This window comes from Antennarius striatus, chromosome 1, assembly GCF_040054535.1.
Source record: "Antennarius striatus isolate MH-2024 chromosome 1, ASM4005453v1, whole genome shotgun sequence".
Classification (NCBI taxonomy): Eukaryota; Metazoa; Chordata; class Actinopteri; order Lophiiformes; family Antennariidae; genus Antennarius; species Antennarius striatus.
Genome location: NC_090776.1, coordinates 13,945,839 through 13,968,982, shown reverse-complemented (window position 1 = coordinate 13,968,982; position 23,144 = coordinate 13,945,839). Strand labels below are relative to the sequence as shown.

The 23,144-nt window shown below is 42.0% G+C and overlaps 1 protein-coding gene across 6 annotated transcripts; it reads right to left on the bottom strand.

Annotated features, from left to right (window-relative positions):
- Positions 1-4,534: 4,534 nt before the first annotated feature.
- On the bottom strand, positions 4,535-13,003 carry LOC137599052 (uncharacterized). Of its 6 annotated transcripts, XM_068319728.1 has the most exons (6): positions 12,803-12,984; positions 12,467-12,627; positions 10,961-11,299; positions 10,457-10,531; positions 10,145-10,270; positions 5,749-5,915 (listed from the first exon to the last, which is right to left on the bottom strand). In XM_068319728.1, exons 3-6 carry the CDS (start codon positions 11,261-11,263, stop codon positions 5,889-5,891), a joined length of 531 nt encoding a protein of 176 aa, XP_068175829.1. In that variant the 5' UTR covers positions 11,264-11,299; positions 12,467-12,627; positions 12,803-12,984; the 3' UTR covers positions 5,749-5,888. The 6 variants fall into 6 exon arrangements, 4 of the variants coding, with proteins under 4 accessions (XP_068175811.1, XP_068175829.1, XP_068175838.1 ...); XR_011036746.1 differs by lacking the exons at positions 5,749-5,915; positions 10,145-10,270 and adding exons at positions 8,366-8,493; positions 8,593-8,811 and having other exon boundaries at positions 12,467-12,975; XM_068319737.1 differs by lacking the exon at positions 10,145-10,270 and having other exon boundaries at positions 12,467-12,970.
- Positions 13,004-23,144: the final 10,141 nt, after the last annotated feature.

Genomic DNA, 23,144 nt, shown 5'->3' with positions numbered 1-23,144 from the left:
CACAAGCTGAAGAAAGACTGACAAAATTGCCTGTATTTCCAATGTTAATAAAGCTAAAAGGCAACATTCACGTCACTCTTTCCCCAACAGACATGCATGACTCAATAATATTGTCACCAAAGCTTTTAGTTTGAAAAAAAATTATATAACGCAGGACAGTCATAAAAAAGATGTAACCCAGCAAGAACCATGGAGGCTCATTTAGCCTCTATCTTTGTGTGTTAGCTGGCTCACGCTCGGCCAGGTCTATATGCGTTTTAATGAAACAGTGTAGTGCCAAAATTTGATTTTAACCAACTAATGAAAGAACATTTTTGGTGTCTGTATCTGCCAAAACACAAAAATGATGTCCTTGATCCTATCCTTAAAAAAAAATTTTAAAACATATTTCATCTAGTTTTATGTATGTCTACCTTTGCCATAGCAACTGAATAATATTGGTAATATAGATTAATAGTAATTATAGAATATTAGATTATTCACACGCTAAATAAACTTTAATATTGAGAACAAATCAAAAAGATTTACTTTATCAAATTTAAAATTATAATAATTTTCCAAATGTTACCAAATCATTTTAGTGCTCACCAAGGGAATCCATATTTTGTGATTTCAAGTTAAAGGCTTCAAGGTATGACAATGGCAATGATTGTCTGCATATCTACTGTGTTCCCTCAAAGGCTCAACAGTTGCTATGCAGATAATAACACAAGGATTCAGTGTACTTTTATCATAGGTGCAACACTCTCTTCTTGACACTGAGCCTGACCTTTTATCTTTGCAAACTGAGACTTCTGACAGTTTCAGCAAGGGACACTATCTTTAACCATGTGGGAAGTCACAGATACTCCATAGTTCTTCTAATAGGGATTGTTCAAAAGGACTTTCTATTTGTCATACTCTATTAATACATTGTAGGTAAGTAGGTTTCCTCTGGTGCTGCTAGCGGCCCAGTTTTGTTTGGGACCCCTTCAAGTGCGTTGAAATTTATAAAAGCATCAACTCAGGTTGTTTAACCCATCACTGATTACTTTAAAACTGACTTCATGCCCATGGATAGAGCCCTATCTGCATTTGAGTCTTAAAATCAAAGGTGACTGTGGCTTTGAGAGTCATCCACTCATGGAAAAGTTAATGTTTCGAACCCCAGCTCCCCCAATCCCTTGCCAATGTATCCTTGTGCCAGATACTGAACCTCGACTTGTTTACAGGGTGCTGTGACATTATACTATGTATGTGGGCAGCATGGTGGCGCAGTGGGTAGCGCTGTTGCCGCACAACAAGGTGGGTCCGGGTTCGAGTCCTGCTCTGTACAGAGTTTGTATGTCCTCCCAGTGTCTGTGTGGGTTCTCTCCGGGTTCTCCGGCTTCCTCCCACCTCCAAAACCATGCATCTTAGGGGAATTGTCTGGTCCAAAATTGCCTGTGGGTGTGAGTGTGTGTGTGTTTGTCCCAGTCAGCTGGGACAAATACGCAAAGGTACTCAAAATGATACTTTTTGCGGATGATATAACCATCCTTTGCAAAGGAAATAATATAAATAAATTAACCCAGACAGTCAATGAGGAATTAGCCAAGATGCAATTATGGTTTGATATAAACAAATTATCCTTGAACCTAACAAAAACTAAGTATATGTTATTTGGGAAGAAAAGCTGCAAACACAAAATTAATATTAAGGTGAATGAAGTAAATATTGAACAGGTCAATGAATTTAAAATGCAAGGAGTGATTATTGATGAGATGCTAAATTAGAAACCTCATTTAAGACAACTGCAAATAAAGTTAGCCAGAAGTGTATCCATACTCTGGAAAACTCAAAAGCTATTAAATCAGAAGGCACTCCATATAATATATTGTGCACTAACCCTGCCCTATTTGAACTACTGTGCTGAAGTATGAGGAAACACATATAAAAGTGGCTTGCAACCTTTATTTCTGACCCAGAAAAGAGCCTTGACAATTATTCACAATGAACATTATAGAGCTCACACAAACCACTTATTTATTACAACTAAACTACTGAAAATACATGACATCATAAGCTATAAAACTGTACAACTTATGTATAAAGCAGCCAATAACACCTGAAAATATACAAACACAAATACAGATTAATGAATCCAATTACCAACTAAGAGAAAACACAGCATTTGTACAGAAAAAAGCAAGAACTACATTAAAAACATTTTTATTATCGTTCACTAGTGTCAAACATTGGAATAAACTTCTTCTTTCTTCTTTTCCTTTCGGCTTTTCTCTTCAGGGGTCGCCACAGTGAATCAATTGCCTCCATCTAACCCTGTCCTTTGCATCCTCTTCTCTCGCACCAACTACCTTCATGTCCTCCCTCATTACATCCATAAACCTCCTCTTTGGTCTTCCTCTAGGCCTCCTGCCTGGCAGTTCAAAACTCAGCATCCTTCTACCAATATATTCACTATCTGTTCTCTGGACATGTCCAAACCTCTCTGACTTTATCTCCATCTCCTGATCCTATTCTTCCTGGTCACTCCCAGAGAGAACCTCAGGATTTTCATATCTGCTACCTCCAGCTCTGCCTCCTGTCTTTTCCTCAGTGACACTGTCTCTAGACCAAACAACATCGCTGGTCTCACCACAATTTTGTACACCTTTGTACAAGTTTTGTACACCTTGTGTACACCTTTTATACAACATTGGAATAAACTGGATAATGAAATTAGGAGTATGGGAACGCTAACTGCCTTTAAGAAAGCTTTTAAAAACATGATTTTTATATGTTATATTTCTGACGTAAATGATGGTTAAAGGACTGCACTGTTATGGCGAATTAAACTTCATGTTGTCAAACCTGTGAAACAAATGTCACTGTAACCTTTGTGGAGTAACTGAGCACACGCAGATGTTATGAATGCCCCAATAGTGCTTAAATCATAAAAGTGACCAAACAGCCCTTGAAAGGAATAACAAAATGAACATAAACAAAATTTGGATTCTTCTCAAGAACTGACAAAGAGGTGTGCAAAGATGCATGCCTATTGGACTAAATGGACAACAATGTACCAGAATAAAATAATTGAAATTGATTTGTGACATGCAAAGTATGAATTGGTTAACGATGTGCTGCAATGAGAGAGATGTTGTTGATTTAGGGGACGGGAACCTTACAAGCCAATGGCTTCTACCCGTCAACTTTTTTCTTTTCTTTTCGGGTGTTATTGCTGATGTCTCAACACTGATAAAAGTAAAATATGTTGCAATAACACGTCTGGAAAGAAGAAAATAAACTGAATAAATAAATAAATAGGCACTCTGCAACCTGCAACAATGGAGAAAGCAGATATGGAAAATGAATGAATGAATGAATGAATGAATAAATGAATGAATGAAAGAATGAATGAATGTGAAAAATAAATCATCTTCATATTCTTCTTTTGGTCAGTAGAGAAATGTTTTGTTTTTTTTACAGTTTATACCATCAAAGGCAAACCATAAAATCTAGATCTAATACCAAAGAAATAGTTTAAAAATGTAAAGAGGTCCCATTTTCATTCTGCTTTGAGAGAAAAAAACTCTAGTTTGTTTGTGATTGCTTCATTTTAGGCAGAACAAGAGCCCCGGATGCAGCCATGGTGTCCCTGCAGAGTAGAGTTGCAATACCGTCTTTTGGTGGAACATTTGTTTGTGGGGTGGTGAGCACTGACATTTAAATAGTTGAAATAATGCAATAGAAAGTGTAGCAATTATCAGCATGTTTAGGGTCCTGGTGATAGGGACGAGGTTTGGCTTTTTCAGTATGTTGGTTGCTACAGCAGCATAAAGATGATGTTGCTTGTTTAAGAAGTTGTTACAAACAAATAATTCAGATTTTTGTTGGGTAAAATCAGGGTTACCGAACAGCAATGTTAGCACAAGATACAAAGGACAGCAGGTCTGTTCAGAGACCTGTACCATTCTTGACCTTCGGAAGTCCTGTACATTGTACATCAGCCATCTTTCCTAAACAACTGTCTGAATTGCATCAAAACAAAGACCAGAGCAAAACATCCATTTAAAAAAATGTGGATAATTGCCCCACAAAACATACCAGTGCTTCTGCAAAAAATATAAATGTCATTTATAGAAGACTCTTCTCTTGTCATCTGCCTTACCGACCATCAGCTAATGTCCACTAAATATCAGGAAAATCATTAAATGGTCAGAAAATCAAACCCATACATAGCCTTGTATCACTGTTATACTGTATAACACTTAAGGAGATAGCAAGACTAAGTCATACCATTTCTTCATTAGATACTGGTATATTGCAAAAAAAGTGGATTCAGTTATGTGTCGTATGAGTTTGGGTAAAGGCAAGTAAAGTAAAAAAAACATGTCAGTGATAAAAAATTTTTTTTTAAAAACAGCTAGACCTAGGCAGGACTAGAAGGTGGAGCCTGTTGAAGTGGAGCCAAATAATATGGTCCTAAAGACCCTTGGTCCTCCAGCTTCGTGTTCGTTTTCTCTTGGTTGTGGACAATTTCTGAACAGAGTTAAATAAACAAAACACTCAGTGAAATGTCGAAGCTTCAAAGTTTATTTTTCAATTGCAAAGAGAATATTCTCGGCACTTTGTCTCATGGGAGATTACTCCCTGCAGAGTGCGAGGATGCACTTGCAGCACATGGATTTTATGCACATCAGAAGGCGGGGTTCACCTGGTATCACAACAGCTGCAAGATAGCAGGCAAGACAGTGGGTTACATTCAGGTGATGTCATGATGCCCCAATTATCTGAGAAGAAAGAGGAAGACGGCCTTGCAGAGTTTCTGCTCGACTAGCTGTGCAAGCAATTTAGCATAAGTCAGCAGTTCTAACTGTCACGTGATGTGACCTAAGATGAACTTTAAGCTCAGTAACTTTCCACAGCAAAATAACATAAAAGATATAATTCCAACATAACATAAAAAGATATAATTCCAACAATCCCCCTTTTGGACTCGAAAGAGTCCAACACCTAAAATTAAATGTAGAAAATCTGTAGAGCAAAACCTGCTGCCGGGAGAGAACCTTCCGCAGGGTTCCATAACACTAGCATGACATTGAGATGTTGGGAAAAATAGGGGTTTAATGGACAGAGTTAAAGGATTACTTGTGGGGGAGTAATCCCTTTGCAGAGAAAAGAAGGAGCCCAATCCAGAAGTGGGGGGCTGGAACCCATGTTCTGTGGAATACCAAACAGAGGACCAAGAAGCACACCACGGGTCATTAAGGGAGTTGTCACTGTGACCGCAGATGTAAACATCATAGTGTCGCCATGGTGCGCCAGGACCCCTGCAGTTAATTACTTTGCAGAGATCAAAGGTATAAGAAGCTGTAGCCCCCTCAGTGTAGCTAAGCGTTAACCCACCATACTGTTGTAAACATTTGTCAGGAGAGGATGCAGCAGTGACAGCCAAAAGACTAAAAACAAGGAAATACAGCATGTTTTTTTTTTTTTTTTTTTTTTTTTTAGACTGAAGATAACGGTTGTTGCTTGTAGAGAGGGAGGTCTTGCACCTTTTCCTCTGGGTTGACCCCTCTGGATACTGGCTCGTCCGGACGCTGGTTGAGAGCGATGCTCGGGAACGCTGCACCGTGACCGCTGGGGTCTCTTCAAAAGCTTAGGTCAGTTACTGAATGTAATTGCCTGCTCTCGGGTTGCTTTGTGACTTTACGCCACGTTGAACAACCACTCACTCGATGTCCTCAGTTGGAGCCGTTGCTCGATGTCCTCAGTTGGGGCGGATGCCCTAGTGGTCGTCACCACTATTAGCAGCTTTTGGAGAGGGGAGAGCGACTCCCGTTGGGGTCTTTGCAGGCCTGGTGGACGTCAGATGAAACCACGTGTCCCCTCTTCCTAGAAGCCGAACTGCGGTTCCGGTTCTCTCAATGACTTGATGGGGACCTGTCCACCTAGGTTCAGACCATTTTCGTTTGATTACTCTCAGCCACACCCATTCACACACATTCACACTTTTTGGTGGTTTCTCCTGTGGTTCTGTGAGATGGGAAAAATTGACTGTTAGTTCGCGGAGGCCTTTTGGGCCTTGGAATCCGGGAACTGGTTCCAATGGAGCTGTGGGAGCTGGAAAAGGTCTGTTAGTGTGTGCCTCAAATGGGGTCCAACCTGTGGATGAATTCAATGACATTCTGACATTCAACAGAGCCACAGGGAGGGCCTGTAGCCAATTCATCTTTGACGAGGCCATGGATTTTGACAATTTTTCTTTGATGTTGCGATTCATTCGTTCGACCTTTCCCTGTGACTGAGGGTGATACACAGCGCCAAAAGTGTGTCTCAATCCCAACATACTTTCCACCTGTTGTAGATGTTTGTTTTTGAAATGAGTTCCATTGTCTGACCTGATTTTTCTCGGAAAACCATGAGTTGGAATGTAATGGTTAACCAAATGTTTCACTACAGAAGCTGCTGTCTCTGCTCTGCATGGATAAGCCTCAGGCCATCCTGAAAAAGAGTCAACAATCACTAACAGGTATCGATACCCATTAACCGATTGGATCATGTCGGTAAAATCCATTGAAATTACCTGACCAGGTGCTGTCACTTCCTGGTCCTGCACCCCTGGAGGTGGTTTAGTTGTTGGCAGGCAATTATGCCTATTGCAAACACTGCAGTCCTGCAGTTCACTTTTCACAATTGTTCTCATGAACGGATGCCACCAGCCACAGAGACGTCTCAGTGTTTCGTCCGTGCCTACGTGGCATGGTCCATGGGCTTCTTGAATCAAAACTTTCAATTGTTTTTGAGGCGGCACAGGTTTACCTTCTTTGTTCCAGATTCCTTCATCATTCTTTTCACCCCCTTTTGCCTTCCACAAACTCCTTTCTTCTGGGCTAGCTTTCACCTGCCACTCTCGGATCACATCATTCGTTATTTTGCAATCAATTTCTTTGTCACTCACCGAGAGTTGGAGTGCTGGCTGATAACCTGCCACCTTTTTAGCAGCTGCATCTGCTGCGGCGTTTCCATTTGCAATCAGGTCATTTTTTCTGGAATGACCTGGACACTTGATAACAGCAACAGCTTTTGGCAACATCAGCATTTCCTGGAGATGCATTACCTCTTTCAGGTGTTTAATTGGACTTCCTGTTGCTGTCTGATAATTGTTCCGTTGCCATTCACTTAATGCAGTATGTACAACCAAATGAGCATAAGCAGAATCAGTGTAGATATTTACAGTTTGGTCTTTTGCGAGTCCTAGAGCTTCTGCGACTGCTAGGATTTCAGCTCTCTGTGCTGACTGTGGTCCGTCCAGTCTGACTTCCTTAACTGTCTCAAAATCGTCGTTTTGATGTTGAACTATGGCAAAACCTGATTGCAGGCCATCCATGCCTTTAAAACAACATCCGTCGGTGAACAACGTCATGTCGGGGTTAGTCAATGGCTGTTCGTACAAGTCATCTCTGAGTTTTGTGTCGTCTTGGACTTTTTCTGTACAAAAGTGTGGGGTACCTTCAATCAGACCATCAGCCATATTGATCCCTTCATGGATGAAGATGATGTGTGGTTGAGTGATGACCGATTCTAGTGCTGAGGCAAAAGATGAACAGGGCGTTTGGCGTTTTTCATAATTGTCCAATGGTGTTGAGACATACATACAGACGTTTCGTTCTCCTCTATCCCCCTTTTGAAAAAGCACAGCAGAAACACTGCTTGCTTTTTCAGCCACATCGAGGAAAAACATCTTATTGTAGTCAGGAATGGAAAGAGATGTAGCAGAGGCCAAACATGCCTTAAGGTGAGAAAAGGCAGCATCAGCGTCCGGAGTCCAGGCCAAAGCGGCTGAAAGGTTCCGCATGCCGACTTCCTTGACCATAGCACGGAGAGGATGCGTGCACTCTGAGAAGTCAACAACATGATGGCGAGAGTAGTTACACAACCCCAGAAAAGCTAGCATTTGCTTCACGGTAGATGGACGAGCAGAGTGTAAAATGTCTTCTCTGTGCGAGGAGGAGAGGCCTGTGCCCATCCGGGATACACAGCGACCAAGGAAAGAGACTTGAGTTCTGGCAACTTGAATTTTGGATTTAGAAACTTTAAGGCCTACTTCATGGAGACGAAGGAGCAGAGAGTGAGTCGTGTCCAGACAGGATTGCTCTGATGGAGCCGCAACCAGGAGGTCATCGACGTACTGGACGAGGAGCACACCGGGCGGAAGAGACAAAGGTTTCAGAAGCTCACGAAGATGGACGTTGAAGAGACCAGGAGAAAGGAGGAACCCCATGGGCAGACAGTTGTAGGAGTATCTCCTTCCATCCCAGGTGAAGGCCAGATAAGGTTTCATGGATGGATGAAGAGGAATACTGAAAAAAGCATTAGCCAAGTCGATGACAGTGAAGTGCGTGTGAGAGGGCGACAACAGTGAGAGTGCAGCATGAGGGTTCGGGACCGGAAGGGTGGGAGTGGTGACTGCAGCATTTATAGCTCTCAAATCATGGACCATCCTCCATTTGCCTGTACCTTTCTTTTCTACAGGGAGAATGGGTGTATTAAAAGGAGAGCTTTCAATTAGAGCAAGCACACCAGCTTCAAGCAACCCGTTTATGGTCTCAGTTACACCGGCCTTACCCTTCGCAGGAACCGGATATTGAGGAACCCAAATGGGACCCGGTTTCATTTGAAACGTGACTGGCGTGACGTCACAACGACCGACATCCGTAGGACCCTGGGTCCAGAGGGAGTCGGGAAGAGAGTCAATCAGCGCAGGTGCCAAATCGCTGTCGGATGTTTCTCTGCCATGGTGCCTGTCCAGGACGCTGTGTTCTAGGACGGAAGGGATCACAAATTCTGGAGACAAAATGCGATATGAGTCAAGAGATGCAGAATAGTGCAAACCAGAGTAGAATGTCGGCTTCCAATCATCAGCATCGATGCAAGCTTTCACGAAGGGACCCAGATCTTTCTGTGTGTGTTTTGGGGAGACAGCCAAGGAGACATGAGGATAGCAAGGCGGCATCGAAGGATCTGGAGGATCATCCATACGATACCACTTCTGCTGTTCGGGCGTCAAGGATACGGCCCAAGCCACACCCTGAGGTCCTACGTAGAGATCTTGGAGAGAGAGATCCCACGGGAGTCCTTCCACCTCCTGGAAGGCTCCCAGGAAAATTGTGTCTTCCATCCTGTCATAATACAGAGTACAATGCAAAGCGTCAGAGACCAGATCATAGGGGCGTAGGTGACGGACCCAGGGCGACCACTTTGTCCAGAAAGTCTCAACAGGAGTCCACTGTCCAGCATCAGTGTCCATCACAACCCAAAAGATGTCAGCATACATGCACACCACAGCAACTTTGGCATGTACCGGAAACATGGTGTTGACGGGGTTGGTGGCAGACAGGCACAGTCGGGATGATCCATCCGGAAACATCAGTTGCAGGCCGTCGGCAGAACACTTTATCAAAGGACACAACTTGCACATTAAATCACGCCCTAAAAGATTGGCAGGGCTGGAGGGAGCCAGGATAAAGGAGTGAGTTAATAACTGGTTGTGTGCAGAAACCAAAATGGAGGAAGTCTTTGGCAGGGCAATTTCTTCACCCTTGAACCCAACTAAAGGAATTACGTCATTGGTGACATAGGCGCCAGGAGGAAGCCGTTGGATGGTGGAATAACGGGCACCAGTATCAACCATAAAAGGAGTTGACACTCCTCCTACCGTAATGGTGATCATAGGCTCCTGCATGCCTATGTCCGTGGGTTCAGGGCATCTTCATTGTGAGAACTGTTCACCAGGGGGCAGACGCTGGCGATTCGGGACGGGCGAACCTTGGTTGGAGTCCACTGGGCGGCGCTGTTGGTACGGCTGCCGATCTAGAGACTGCCACCGTCCCATGTCTCTGCCACGTCCACGAGGGCGTTGGAATCCACGACCACGCCCCCTAGGTGGGGGCCTCTCGGGGCAATCTTTGACCCAATGACCTTCTCTGCCACAGCGGAAACATACGTAACGTTGAGTGTCAGCCCCACCCCAAGATCGTGGCCCCGACTGATACATCATTCTATCTGCATCATCAGGTGGAAGAGCAGAGGCAGGAGAGGAAACAGAGTCCTCTTTCTTCTTGATGTCCTGGATCTGCATGACGGTCAATTGAGAAACAGCAGTTTGATGTTTTTCTACCTTAGTATCTTTTTCTTTGGCATGTCTCCTCAGAAAGTGTCTCAGGCAGGAACACCACCGGTCATCCGTCATTTCAGCCAGATCTGGTATGTTTTCCATGGCGGTAACCACTGTTTTGGGAATCCCCTTCAAAATGGAAGCTCGAAAGACTGAGTCATGGAAAGGCGAAGTATTATGTAGAAAACCTGTTTTAATGTGATATTCAGTTTTGGCCCGATCAACGTAAGTAGTCGCGTCCTCTCCAACTTTTGGAGTGAACACCATGTCATGGACAGCACACAGAGGCAAAGGGAAATGTGCGTTAAGACCTACGTCAATGCGGTCCAAATTTTCGTGGTCTAGAGGTTCATCTTTAGCCATACGACCCACCCCTGTTTCCTCTAGAACCTGTGGTAAGATAGACAAAGGACATACTTTAGTTAAAATCATTTGCATGTCACCACCACACAAGTCGTGGCCCATAGCCTGACGCTGCACGGATGCAAACCAATTGCGTCCCCCCGATGAAATAGGTGGCAATGTCTGAAGCATGGCATTGAGATCTGCTGCAGGGAAAGGGCGGTAGACGGCAACACGCCGTCCGGAGTTGGGGTCCACTGTATCCATCAATGGAGCTTGTACAGCGGCTCTGGATCGAGTCACAGGTCCCTCTGAGGTGGGCTGACAGGGAGGCGGGGTTGGAGGCCGGGGAGGGAGAGAAGGGAGGGGAAGAGCGGAGACGGGAGGTTCCGCTCGGGAAGAGAGGCGACAGAGCTGTTCCTGAAGTGCAGCCACCTGTTTCTGTAAAGTGGAATGTTGTTCGTTGTCAAATGATACCTCATGATGTTTGAGTGACGTCTTGAAGTGTTCCTCCGCTTCTTGTTCTGCTTGTAGGACCCTCTGACGGAGTTCGTCTCTGACGCTGCGGGAGGCATTCCCTCTGCGCAGCAGCTCCGTCTTGAACTCACTCAGGGCAAGCCTCAGGTCCGGATAAGTTTTACTGGTCCTGAGGATTTCTTCAAACTCATCTTTAAGCTGTTTGTTAGCTCGTTCACAGGGCGCGGCCATGATTCTGACATGTTCCGGTACCACTTTACCTTCAGTCGCGGGTGTGGGCGCGGATGGGGCGGTCTGATCCATGTGCAGTTTCCCGCTGGTGATGTTCCAGACTGGTGCCTGGAAGTGTAGTGACGGCGGGTCTGGTCTGGTCTGAGTCAGAGTCAGAGTCTGTTGTAATTCTGCATAAGGATTACTGGCAAACGGGTTAGTTTTGGAAAAAACAGATGCAAAATTCTCCCCCAGATAAGGAGGCGGGTCAGGATTATTCCAACCACACTTTTCTTTGACCTCTTGTCTACTTACTCTGACTGATCCTCCCATTGACAGCAATCGTACATGTGACTTAACTTTTTCCACCTTTACATATGACTCTCGTGCCCGCCTTCCTGGAATACTGATTCTATTTGTTGCAGAGACAGTTGTGGCCAGTACATTTAACTTTTTAATGCATGCTTTTTCAACCTCTTTCATCAGTAAGACGAATGATTTTTGGATGTTAGCGGTGGTAACCATCCTTTTTTACAGCAATCTTCAAACCAATCTTTCATTTCAGACTCCGTCTTACTGCGGATCTTTGTGGGCAGTCCCTCGGATGCCACTAAAATAGCAATTTTTGCTTGATTTTCTAATGGTGCACCATCTGGGTCGTCTGGAATTAAGTTCCAGTTGAACCAGTCTGTTTCCCGATCGAATTCACCTTCCATTGTAAATTCTATTAGGCCTTTTCCCAATTTAGTTAAGAAAATTCGGCGTCGTTTCCTCCGAGAACCTCAACACGGAACTCAGTATCACTCGACCCACGATCCCGGATCGTTTCACTAATATTCCCAGACGGGCGTCCCAGACGCAAAATCTCTAGCGCGCAGGATGTCCCAGACAATCCTCTCAGTCTACTCAGTTATGGAAGAATTTACCAGACGTTTTTAGCCAATAGTTTGCTTTAACCTCTACAGCCTAATGTCATCAGCTGGGGCAACCCCACAAACTCTTTGAGCAACCGCAGCATTAAAACAACTAGGTTTGAACGTCTGTAAACCTAGTTGAGTGTTCTTACTGTAAGAATAATTTAGGTGTAAGAACCACCAGACGCTGACACAAAGTATAATTAAAAGACCGATCAATCCAAACAGCGTCCGGTTCGACATTCACAAAAAGACGTCTATTAAATCAAATCACTGGTGTTCGAGTCAATGATTCTAGAACGTTTTCCAAATAGGGAAAGACAGATTTTAACCTTATACTGACAGGCAGAGACAAGGCCCTAAGAGGCAAAGTTCCTCTTACCTTACAAGTCGGGGTACCCTTTGGAGTTGTCTCTGTCCGGCAGGAGTCCAGCCAAGATCACGTCAGGGTCACCAAATGTTGAAGTGGAGCCAAATAATATGGTCCTAAAGACCCTTGGTCCTCCAGCTTCGTGTTCGTTTTCTCTTGGTTGTGGACAATTTCTGAACAGAGTTAAATAAACAAAACACTCAGTGAAATGTCGAAGCTTCAAAGTTTATTTTTCAATTGCAAAGAGAATATTCTCGGCACTTTGTCTCATGGGAGATTACTCCCTGCAGAGTGCGAGGATGCACTTGCAGCACATGGATTTTATGCACATCAGAAGGCGGGGTTCACCTGGTATCACAACAGCTGCAAGATAGCAGGCAAGACAGTGGGTTACATTCAGGTGATGTCATGATGCCCCAATTATCTGAGAAGAAAGAGGAAGACGGCCTTGCAGAGTTTCTGCTCGACTAGCTGTGCAAGCAATTTAGCATAAGTCAGCAGTTCTAACTGTCACGTGATGTGACCTAAGATGAACTTTAAGCTCAGTAACTTTCCACAGCAAAATAACATAAAAGATATAATTCCAACATAACATAAAAAGATATAATTCCAACAAGCCATATGCCTGTTAGTGGCAGGGTATGCCCCGGTAAAGATGCACCATCTCAAGGTATCAATAGAAGAATGTAGGCAAGACAAGGATTTTTAGGGACATCATAGCAAGTGAGAAGTGGAATATAAAAGAAAAAGTGTCAGAAGGTTGGAAGCATTGCGAATAGAAACCTTGGCCCCGCTCGTCCAGTCATGTCAGCAGACGCTGGAATCCGGCATTGTTCCAGAAGATTCAGCTCGCCCCCCCGCCGTCAGCACAAGACATCTTCTCTGTGGCCGTTGCCTCTACCAGACGCCATCAGTCACACTGGCTCAGAAACCACTTGCTTTCAATCTCACCACTGCTGTGAAGGCAACTGCTCAAGCTTGTCTCACAAATCTGCTCCTCAGTGTGCTCTGTGAGCAAAGACATATATTTACACACTGTCACAACATAACACATATACGCAAACACATACAGACAGGGGAGACAATCGCTCACAGACTTCTTTTGTAATTTTTCCAGAATCAAAAATGACTCCTACTGATTTGTCACTGTCCTGCTTTTTATATCCCTCTCTCTTTGGCTCACAGAATTCACTTCGTGTTCTCCATCTTTCTAAGGCTTACTGTCTTCATCCGAGCATTAAGAGCTAACCATGCAACTTATCCTCGGCTAGTCTACTAGATGGAAATTTGTTCATGGAGCATTTGGGAGATTGGCTTAATAAAACTATGAATCTGAAAACTGTTACTTTTTGGTGGTTTCACTACAGAGGTGTTTCAAGTTTTCTTTAAAGATAATTTATAAAATATATTTGGTTATGGACAATTGAGATATTGCGTTATATTGCACAGAAAGTGTTGATGTTCAAAGCAATGTCAACAAGAACCAATGCAGTCAGAGACAAACATCCCGCAACTGCCCTGAATTCAAAATTTTACCCTGACCTACTTGCATAGGTCAAAGATCAAAGCAAGGGCTCTGACCTACTTTCATAGATCAAAGCAGTAGCTTTGATCTATAGTCTTACCCACACTGGCCTTCTCCCTCGTCTTTCTATCTTATCTGGTTCCTGAGTGTACAAAAGTTAAAATTTGACCTTGACCTAGTTTTCTCAAGGTCAACGTCATCATCTCATTTTCATCCCCTTTGCCACCCGAGTAATGTGCTTTTTTTTCATCTTTCTATCTACAACGTTTGCAAATATATTTAGTTGACTAACGGACAGATGAACGGACTAACGGACGAACACATAAATGCTGACAATTACAATACATCACCGCTTTGAAGTGGGATGTAACTACTGGACACATTCCAGGTTAATGTCAGCTGTCAATGTCAATTTCAGTGTTAGAGTCTACTGTATATGCTGCATTATATTCCTATTTTTTTTATCAAGTTTCATAACAATATTGAGTTAGCCTAAGAGTAGAATCTAAAAGCTCTCTATGTGCCCCATACTAATTTTATTTCACTCTCCCAATACAACATTAAGTGTTAGGTAATTTTATGCATTGGTTTCTAGTCTCCTCGTCACTGCACCCACTTCTCTCTTCTTTCTGAATACGCATTCCTCTCCTGCACAGACCCCTTGACACACAGGATCAACGCACATTCATTTATAGCAAACAAACATAATTCAGTGCCATACGTCTCCCAGTCCCCCTATTAACTCTATAAATGTATATGTGAAAAACTAATATCCATAACCTTTGATGTCAAAATCAACTGTGTTTTTGAGGATAGATGCATGTCAATTTTGACACATACCTGAATCAGCACACTTCCAGCTTCAATTTTATGTTGAAAGTCTGTACAGGTGATCTAGATCAAAATGTAATCCAACAGGATTGTTATGGTTCATTCATGAATATCTGTTAGTCAATCAGGCTGAACATGTTCCACATTAGTGGTTCCTGATTAAATCTGAACCAGTTACTCAGTGGAGGAATGCATCAATGATTCATTCACTAGTAATTACTTTAGTTACTGTTCTTCAAGAGACAGTTAGCAGTTTCCAAGTGGGGTTGTATAAGATAATCAATACTTGCAGTAAATCTGGGTCTTTAAAATGTGAAATTAGAGAATACAGATATGAAAGGTCAGCGCTGTCATTTCAAACTATTGTTGCAGATGGTGGAGTGATTCTTTAGCTGCGGGGCAATTGATTCGGATTCAAATCTAATCACTGTTTTTGAGTCACAAATTGGGTCAATTTTTTGATCAGAAAAAAGAGATAATTGCAAGATAAGAACACTAAATCGATCAACGTTCATTTAAGGTGCTTCCCTCGCCGTCGTGGGTGGCGGGTACTGGAGCCTATCATAGCTAACTGGGGGCATGAGGCGGGGTACACTCCAAGACTGATGCCAGTGCACTGCGGAGACACATGTAGACACAAAGACAAACACGCACGCGTACTCACACCTAAAGACAATCTGGAAATCTCAATTAACCTGAAGTGTATGTTTTTGGAGGTGGTAGGAAGCCGGAGAACTCGGAGAGAACCCATGCAGACACGGGGAGAGCATGCAAATTCTGCACAGAGCGGGATGCAAATCCAAAACCTCTTTGCTGTGCAGTGACAGCGCTACCCACTGCTCCATCTTACTAAATATATGACTTTAGAATATATAAGCAGCTGTAACAATGTTTTCACACAATTATTTGGAAGCAACTCAAACTATAGTGGGTGAGACCCAAATGCAGAATAACTTTGGTCTGTCGCACCAGTATTATTTCTTCTCTTCTTAATAAGTTCTCTTAATTTCATGAATATCTTGCCGTGCATGCTATTGAATTCTCTTGCTGAATGTTTAAATACTTTTCCCATTAATGACCCATAACTGCCAATGGCATTATAGCATTTATCAACAGCACCTGTGAAAAATTGCCTCACTTAATAACTGAATAAAGCATTCTGAAGTTGAATTCTCATCAGAGAATCTCTAAATCAACAATCATTGACATTAGCTCAGAACGCTTTGTGCTTCCTTTCATTCGATGTTTGAAACTTGTGCTGCAGACTGTAAATGTTGCTTCTTACACATAATATAAATCTCAGAGGCTGCGTGACAAGACTGAATATAATAGGCTTCATCACAGCTCTGTGTCCTGCTCTCTCTCTCTCTCTCTCTCCCTCTCTCTCTCTCTCTCTCTCTCTCTCCCTCTCTCCCTCTCCCTCTCCCTCTCCCTCTCCCTCTCCCTCTCCCTCCCCCTCCCTCCCAGCTGCTATTACTTATTCAGTTTGTTTGGCAGGACTCAGTAGCCACGGCAGCCCCGGCCTGGCAGACCTATCGAACTGTGGCATAATATATGTAGTACATCAATGCATTTGAGCTGAAAGCCTTTAATTAGGCCTTCCTGCTCTTTTCATCAATTCTGCGTTTTCCTCCTGGGATTTGGGTGATTTGTGGCTGTGATACAGAGAGGCCTCATGCACTGCATGTGAATCACTGCACCTATACCTCCCAGTCTATTGCCCTGTCTCCTCTCTAGGCCCATTGTCCCTGAAAATAACCAGCCCCTAGATTCTCATCCTCCTCCCTGCTCAGCCCATAGCTACTCAAACTTCAAATGCTAATCCTCACCTTAATGTCAATAACTGAAAACAAATTGTCCTTTGGGATTTGTAAAGAAGTGTCATTCTTTCAAAAATCAACAGGAATGCTGATGCTCATAATTAAATTATACTGACAATGTGTGTGTGTGTGTGTGTGTGTGTGTGTGTGTGTGTGTGTGTGTGTGTGTGTGTGTGTGTGTGTGTGTGTGTGTGTGTGTGCGTGCGTCCGTGTGTGTGCGTCCGTGTGTGTGTGTGTGTGTGTGTGTGTGTGCGTGTGCATGTGTGTGTGTGTGTGTGAGAGAGAGAGAGAGAGAGCGTGTGTGTGTTCAGTCATGACCTTGGTCCCCAGGTGCTGCTAAAATGTGTCATGTTAAATAAACACCAAGCAGAACCCACTGACCAGAGGCACAACTGCAAATGCAGAACAATCTCCTGCTGATTTAGCCTTTTTTTTATTTACCATTTCAAGCTGGACATATTTCCCATGAATCATAGCAACAAAATCTGTCATTTACCACAAGTTAAAATATGATCACACCAGCTCACATAACCAAAGGACTGGAGGAAGGGGGCTGATCTAGAGTACAACAGCGTATAGTGCTGTTAGCTTCATTATTGATTGCGATCAGACATTATGCTAATGTGTGAAATATAAATAATTATCATGAACATGTGAATGCACATATTTATGCAAAAGAGAGAAAGCCACACAAATCCAGACAGAAAGGTTGTGTTTTCGAATAACCTTCACTTTAACTCTAACTATTATATTTAGGTTTAGGCTGGTTAAAATGCTCAAAATGAGTATGTAATATTTTTGGCTGATCATGATAAATAACCAAGAAGGAAGTAAAGGCATACTTGTATAAACTAACTAGCAGGAACCCGTGGAAATTCCACAATAAAACAATAGTATCAGACTTCGTTTGTTCACTTTTTTTTCTTCGCCGTCACAAGAAAACAACCGGCTGTGTCCGACGAAGCCGTAACATCTCCGTGTGTGTGGGACGGACAAACACGGAGACAAAAGCTGCTTCGGCGTTACGGTCCAGTCATCTGGGTAGACGCCGGCTTCATGAGTTCGGTCCTGGTGAATAAAGCATCGGGGTTCCCCACACGACAACTTGAGGTCTGTCACAATCCAAAAACATATTCCGCTATTTTTGACGACGCCAAAACAGCTCCGTAAGTGAGAGACATGGACAAGTGTGAAGACCGGAGCTAACTCGGCTAGTGGCCCAAACTTCCGGGTAGACACTGGAACTGTGACAATGTGAGGTTTTTATTCATTCAATTCATTCATTTCAGGCAAGGCAAGGAAAAACAAAACAAAAAACAAAATAAATAAATAAGCAAATAATAAATGAAGATCATAACTCAACAATACAATTTTGCCTGAAAGGGAGTGGGAAGAAGAAAACTTATGTAATCCCACCCCAGTTCCTGATTCAGAGGTCAACACACTGGGCTTCACTGCTGCTTCGAAGATTCAAGGATAACCACACAATAATTGCATCATGATGGTGTGACCATGGGCAACAATGGAATTATCACATTGCAATTGCAATTCCACACAACAATGTAAGGAAGGCACGATATACCAACAATGGTAATGTACAATATACCAACAATCGTAATGGACAATGCCAACAACAGTAATTAACAAATGCCAACAATTATCAAGAAACACTGAGCACATGTTAACAAACAGAACAGCAGTTTGAGTTAACGACCTTCATCTCTATATTTTGACCAGAGACGGTGTTTATATAACAGTCTGAATTGATTAGTACTTTGGCATTTCTTGTGTTGTGAGTCCAGATTGTTCCATAGTTTCACTCCGCACACAAAACACAAAAACGTTTACCAGTGGTTTGAGCTCTCGGCTATGAAAAATATCCAAAACCTCCAAAAGTTCTGAGCCCTGACTGGAGTTATAAAAAGTCGTTGGAGGTTTGGTGGTAATAATTTGTTGAGTGCTTTATGTAAAACTATTGCTGTATTATATTGTACAAGATCATGAAATTTTAGCAACTTTGACTGCGTAAACAGGTTATGAGAATGTTCAAGAAAACCAACCTTGTGAATGATCCGCACTGCTCTTTTCTGTAGTATGATCAGAGGATTAATTGTGTTCTGGTAAGTATTTCCCCAAACTTCAACACAATATTTAAAGTATGGGAAGACCAAGGTGCAGTATAAAGTACGGAGTGCATTTACATCAAGGTATAGTTTTGCTTTATTTATAATTGAGAGGGTTTTGGAGATTTTTGTTTTTATGTGTATGACATGGGGTTTCCATGACAATTTACTATCAATTATAACTCCTAAAAATGTATTTTCACTTACAAATTCAATTTGAGTGGCATCAATACTTACTTTCTGTTCAGACATTATGTTGTGATTTCCAAACATCATTACCTTGGTTTTATTTATATTCAAAGATAATTTATTTAAGTCCATCCATTCTTTTATTGTGTTTAGTTCCCTGTTTACTGTGTTTACAAGCTCAAAATAATCATCACTACTGTAAAATATATTTGTGTCATCTGCAAATAGTATGAGTTTCAGGACTTTGGTTGTGGTAAATATATAATTTATGTACAGATTAAACAGTTTGGGCCCCTACACTGACCCCTGGGGGACACCACAAGCAATGCCAAGTACATCTGATGAATGTTGACCCATTTTTACGAATTGTACCCGCCCTGTTAAATAACTTTTTAACCAGTCCCCAGCCAACCCCCTAAATCCATATCTTTCCATTTTATTTAGTAATATTACGTGGTTAATAGTATCAAATGCTTTTTTCAGATCAAGGAAGAGACCAACTGCATACTTTTTCTGCTCCAGTGCATTAGTTATTTCTTCAATAGCTTCCGTTATTACCATTGATGTAGTTCTTTTGGTTCGAAAACCATACTGACCTTCATTAATTATGTGATGTTTCTCAAGAAACTTTTCAAGTAGAGAGTTGAAGAGTTTCTCCAAATTTTTTGAAAATTGGGGAAAAAGTGAGATTGGTCTGTAATTATTAAATGCATGTTGGTTTTCATTTTTGAGTGGAAAACAGCCAGTCTTTCATTGGAATAACTTTAGCAATTTTCATTTTGATTGGAATACAGCCAGTCTGGAATGACAAGTTATAGATATAAGTTAAAGGTTTGACAATATTTAGTATAATTTTTTTGACCAGTGACGTGCTAATGTCATGACAGTCGGTGGATGACTTACTTTTACAATTCTGCACGATCTTTGTCACTTCCTGCTCATTTTGTAGCTGAGAGGAAGAATGAAAAGGCATTATTTTCAATAGTTGACTTTGCAATTCCACTATCAAGAATATCAGCAGCCAACTTAGGGCCAACATTGGCAAAACATTTGTTGAACTTATTTACTACATCATTCATATTATAATCTTCACCATTTTCATCAATAAAGTAATCAGGGTGTGTCAACTTTGAGGATTTTTGTTTGATTAGGCTATTCAAAGTATTCCAAGTTCTTTTTATATTGCTTTTATTTTCATGCAACTTTTTTTGATAGTATAATTGTTTGCTTGTTCTTATGATATCGGTTATCTTTGTTCCACTTCTTTTGTTTTTATTTTGAGAAAAGATTTGTAGAGATAGTTTTTGTTTTTACAGGCATTCATTATTCCTTTGGTAATCCAAGGGCTTTTGTGATATTTTTCCTTCATAACATATTCTTTCACAGGTATTATTATACATGGAAGTGAAGGTGTCTAAAAAAGTATAATAAGCACTGTCCACATTAGTGCCACTGCACACTGAAGTCCAATCCTGGAGCGCCAAACTATTGTTTAGGTCTTGGATAGTTTCATCAGTTAATATTCATTTGGAGATTTTTTCCATAATGTCTTTAGTTTTCTTGAAATTACCATTATACAAAGTAAAAACAGGTAAGTGGTCAGTTATGTCACATATAAATAGGCCACTAGTGATTTGATTTCCCATAATATTAGTAAAGATGTTATCAATGATTGTGGCACTATGTGACGTTATTCTGCTCGGTTTTGTTATAGTTAGATACAGAGATAAGCTGTACATTGCGTCAGTGAAGTCATCAACTGTTTTGTGCTTGGTTGGGTTCAAACAGATCAATGTTAAAATCACCTAAGATCAATGTGGTTTTTTCCTTGACAGTTGAAAACACTTTACCAATCCAATCTGTATTACCAATCCAGTTTCTATATCTGAACCAGGTGCCCTGTATACACAACTCATGATGATATTTGTATTTTTATCATTTACAATTTCCACTGTTAAACATTCAAATAATCCCTCCACAGCTGTTGTCATATGTGTTAAAACTTTGAATTTAACAGATTTGTGAATGTATGAGACAGCCCCCCCTCCTGTTTTACCTACTCTGTTTATATATCTTAAATACCTTTGTCATCATTGAACCAGGTTTCAGTTATTGCAACGATGCTAAATGGACGAGTGAAATGTTGCAAGTAGTCTTCAATAGGCTCAAAATTCATGTACACTGCTGAATCTACACTGTTTTCAGAATGTTCTTGGGTGAAATAATTGATACTTGATACTCACACGTTTCCAGTTCTATTTGCTGATGCTGTAGGATCTTCTTCAACATGTCCATGTCCATATTGGTGCTTGATGAAGTTTGTGTTCTTGGTGTGATGATGAGGAGTCACAAGCTGCATCAATGTTGATACTGATCAAGGTCTTCTATGCTCTTTACTCTAACCCCTTGTTCTGGAGATAGGAAGCCACCTGTTCCTCCAAAGATGGTGTCTCCTGCTCGCTGGGCTCCCCGCAGCCACCGCAAGTGCATATGAGCGGGGCCTGATGTTGATGCCGGTGATGACCACATCATTGATGCGGGAGTATTGCTCCAGCTCGTCCCCTCGCCGCTCCAGATCCATAATACGCTTATCCGTTTCTGCATTCTGGAGGTGTAGTTGTTTCACCTCCTCCAGGAGTTCTGACCGCAGTCACATCGCCGCACAAGGTATTGAGAGAGAGTTTTATCTCCTCGAACTCCTCTGGTGTCGGGCTTTTCCTTGGTGGGGGCATTCCGGTAGTTTGTGAACTAGAGCATCCAGTGGCAGGGGATACTCCAGTCTGTTTGTCAGGGCATTCGCGTTCCCTGGCTCAGGTGCGCCAGCTTGCAGCACCGACCGAGACAAACAACAAAAGTCCACAGCGAAACACCTGGCAAAAACAGTCAGGCACAGTCAGGACTGTATGTATAAACAAACAAAAATTATATCAAGAGTCCATTTGCCACAAAAAATTTATTCAGCGAGCAGCCACCTAAAGCTACAACACTTCCTTTAGATAACACTTCCGAAAGTTAATTTTAAGTGACATATATGTTATTCATCGTTATGAAAAATAGAAGAAAAAATCAATTTTATATGTGTAGCATCATCCGTTTGGTCAAAAAGCTTAAATCTGTGCCAGCAGCTCCCGCATTCAGTGATCACTGGTTGAAGTTGGAGCGGTTAAACAATCAGTCCAGCAGTACAATGAAAAGGTGTTTTTAGGGCATATTGTGCCATCTAGTATTCAAAGCCAAGTTGTGTCTATTCACTGTCACTGGGAATTTGAAAGCAGGGGTTGACTGGCCACTGGGACCAACGGGGAGTTTTCCCAGTGGGATGGTGGAAAATTGGGCCAATAAACCGCTTACTATTAAAAACAACTTGTAGTTCAAAATCGATTGGTATGTGATTGGGCTGACATGCCCTGTGGTGGAGTGTGGTTAAGAGTGGAAGGACATTTTAATGTAATAGGCTGTGATCTACCAAATAATTTCCCATAGCCAGCCAAACCTTGGTCCGTGTGGGTCTGTCTCTGCCCTCTTCTCATTGCTGTTGTCAATCAGTCTGACACCCCTCGTCAGAAATTAATGAAACAGAGGAAATGCAGACCTCACCCCACAGGCCTTGTTATTCTTTATAAATCATGGCTGAAAATATGCAATAGTGGAGCAGAGTACTTTTTTTATGGGGGGGTTAAAGAAACAAAAATGTCTTATATTATAAATGTTGCAACCATAATTCTCAGCAGATGATCCTGATGTTGATTTCAGAGTTCATCAGGGTCAGGAAGTCAGTGTCCACAAAAATGTGGACCCGAGGTCAAAATCTGAGGCCTTAGACCTCTTTATATGCAGTAAAAGAACGATGTGCCTGTAGTGTTTTAGAGAAATGTTACAGCACGAAATTCTTAGTGCTCTCAGCATTGCAAAGAATTGTAAATAACATCAGCTTAAGAGTTTTTGTATTGGTCATAATACCTATATTTTGGTGCAGATACAATCCATTGATTGTATCTTTTCAAATACAATTTCAGCCAGAATGATGTGTGTTTCTTACTTTCCTGCAGTCATAGATTGTGGATATGGGCAGAATCATTTTATTCCATGTGTTCAGTCTGGCTCCAACAAACTGGCAGCGCTGAATTTAATTGCATCAATGATCCATTAACATTGAACTCACAGATGAGTTATTTGTACTGCCATGACTAATGTATTTATTG

Excerpts from the sequence above, each read along its gene's own strand:
- LOC137599052 (XM_068319710.1), bottom strand. The coding sequence starts at position 9,709 with ATGCAGGAGCCTATGATCACCATTACGGTAGGAGGAGTGTCAACTCCT. Across the intron at positions 5,916-8,592 it reads ATATCCGGTTCCTGCGAAGG|GTGGACAGGTCCCCATCAAG; the intron begins GTAAGGCCGGTG and ends GTCTGAACCTAG.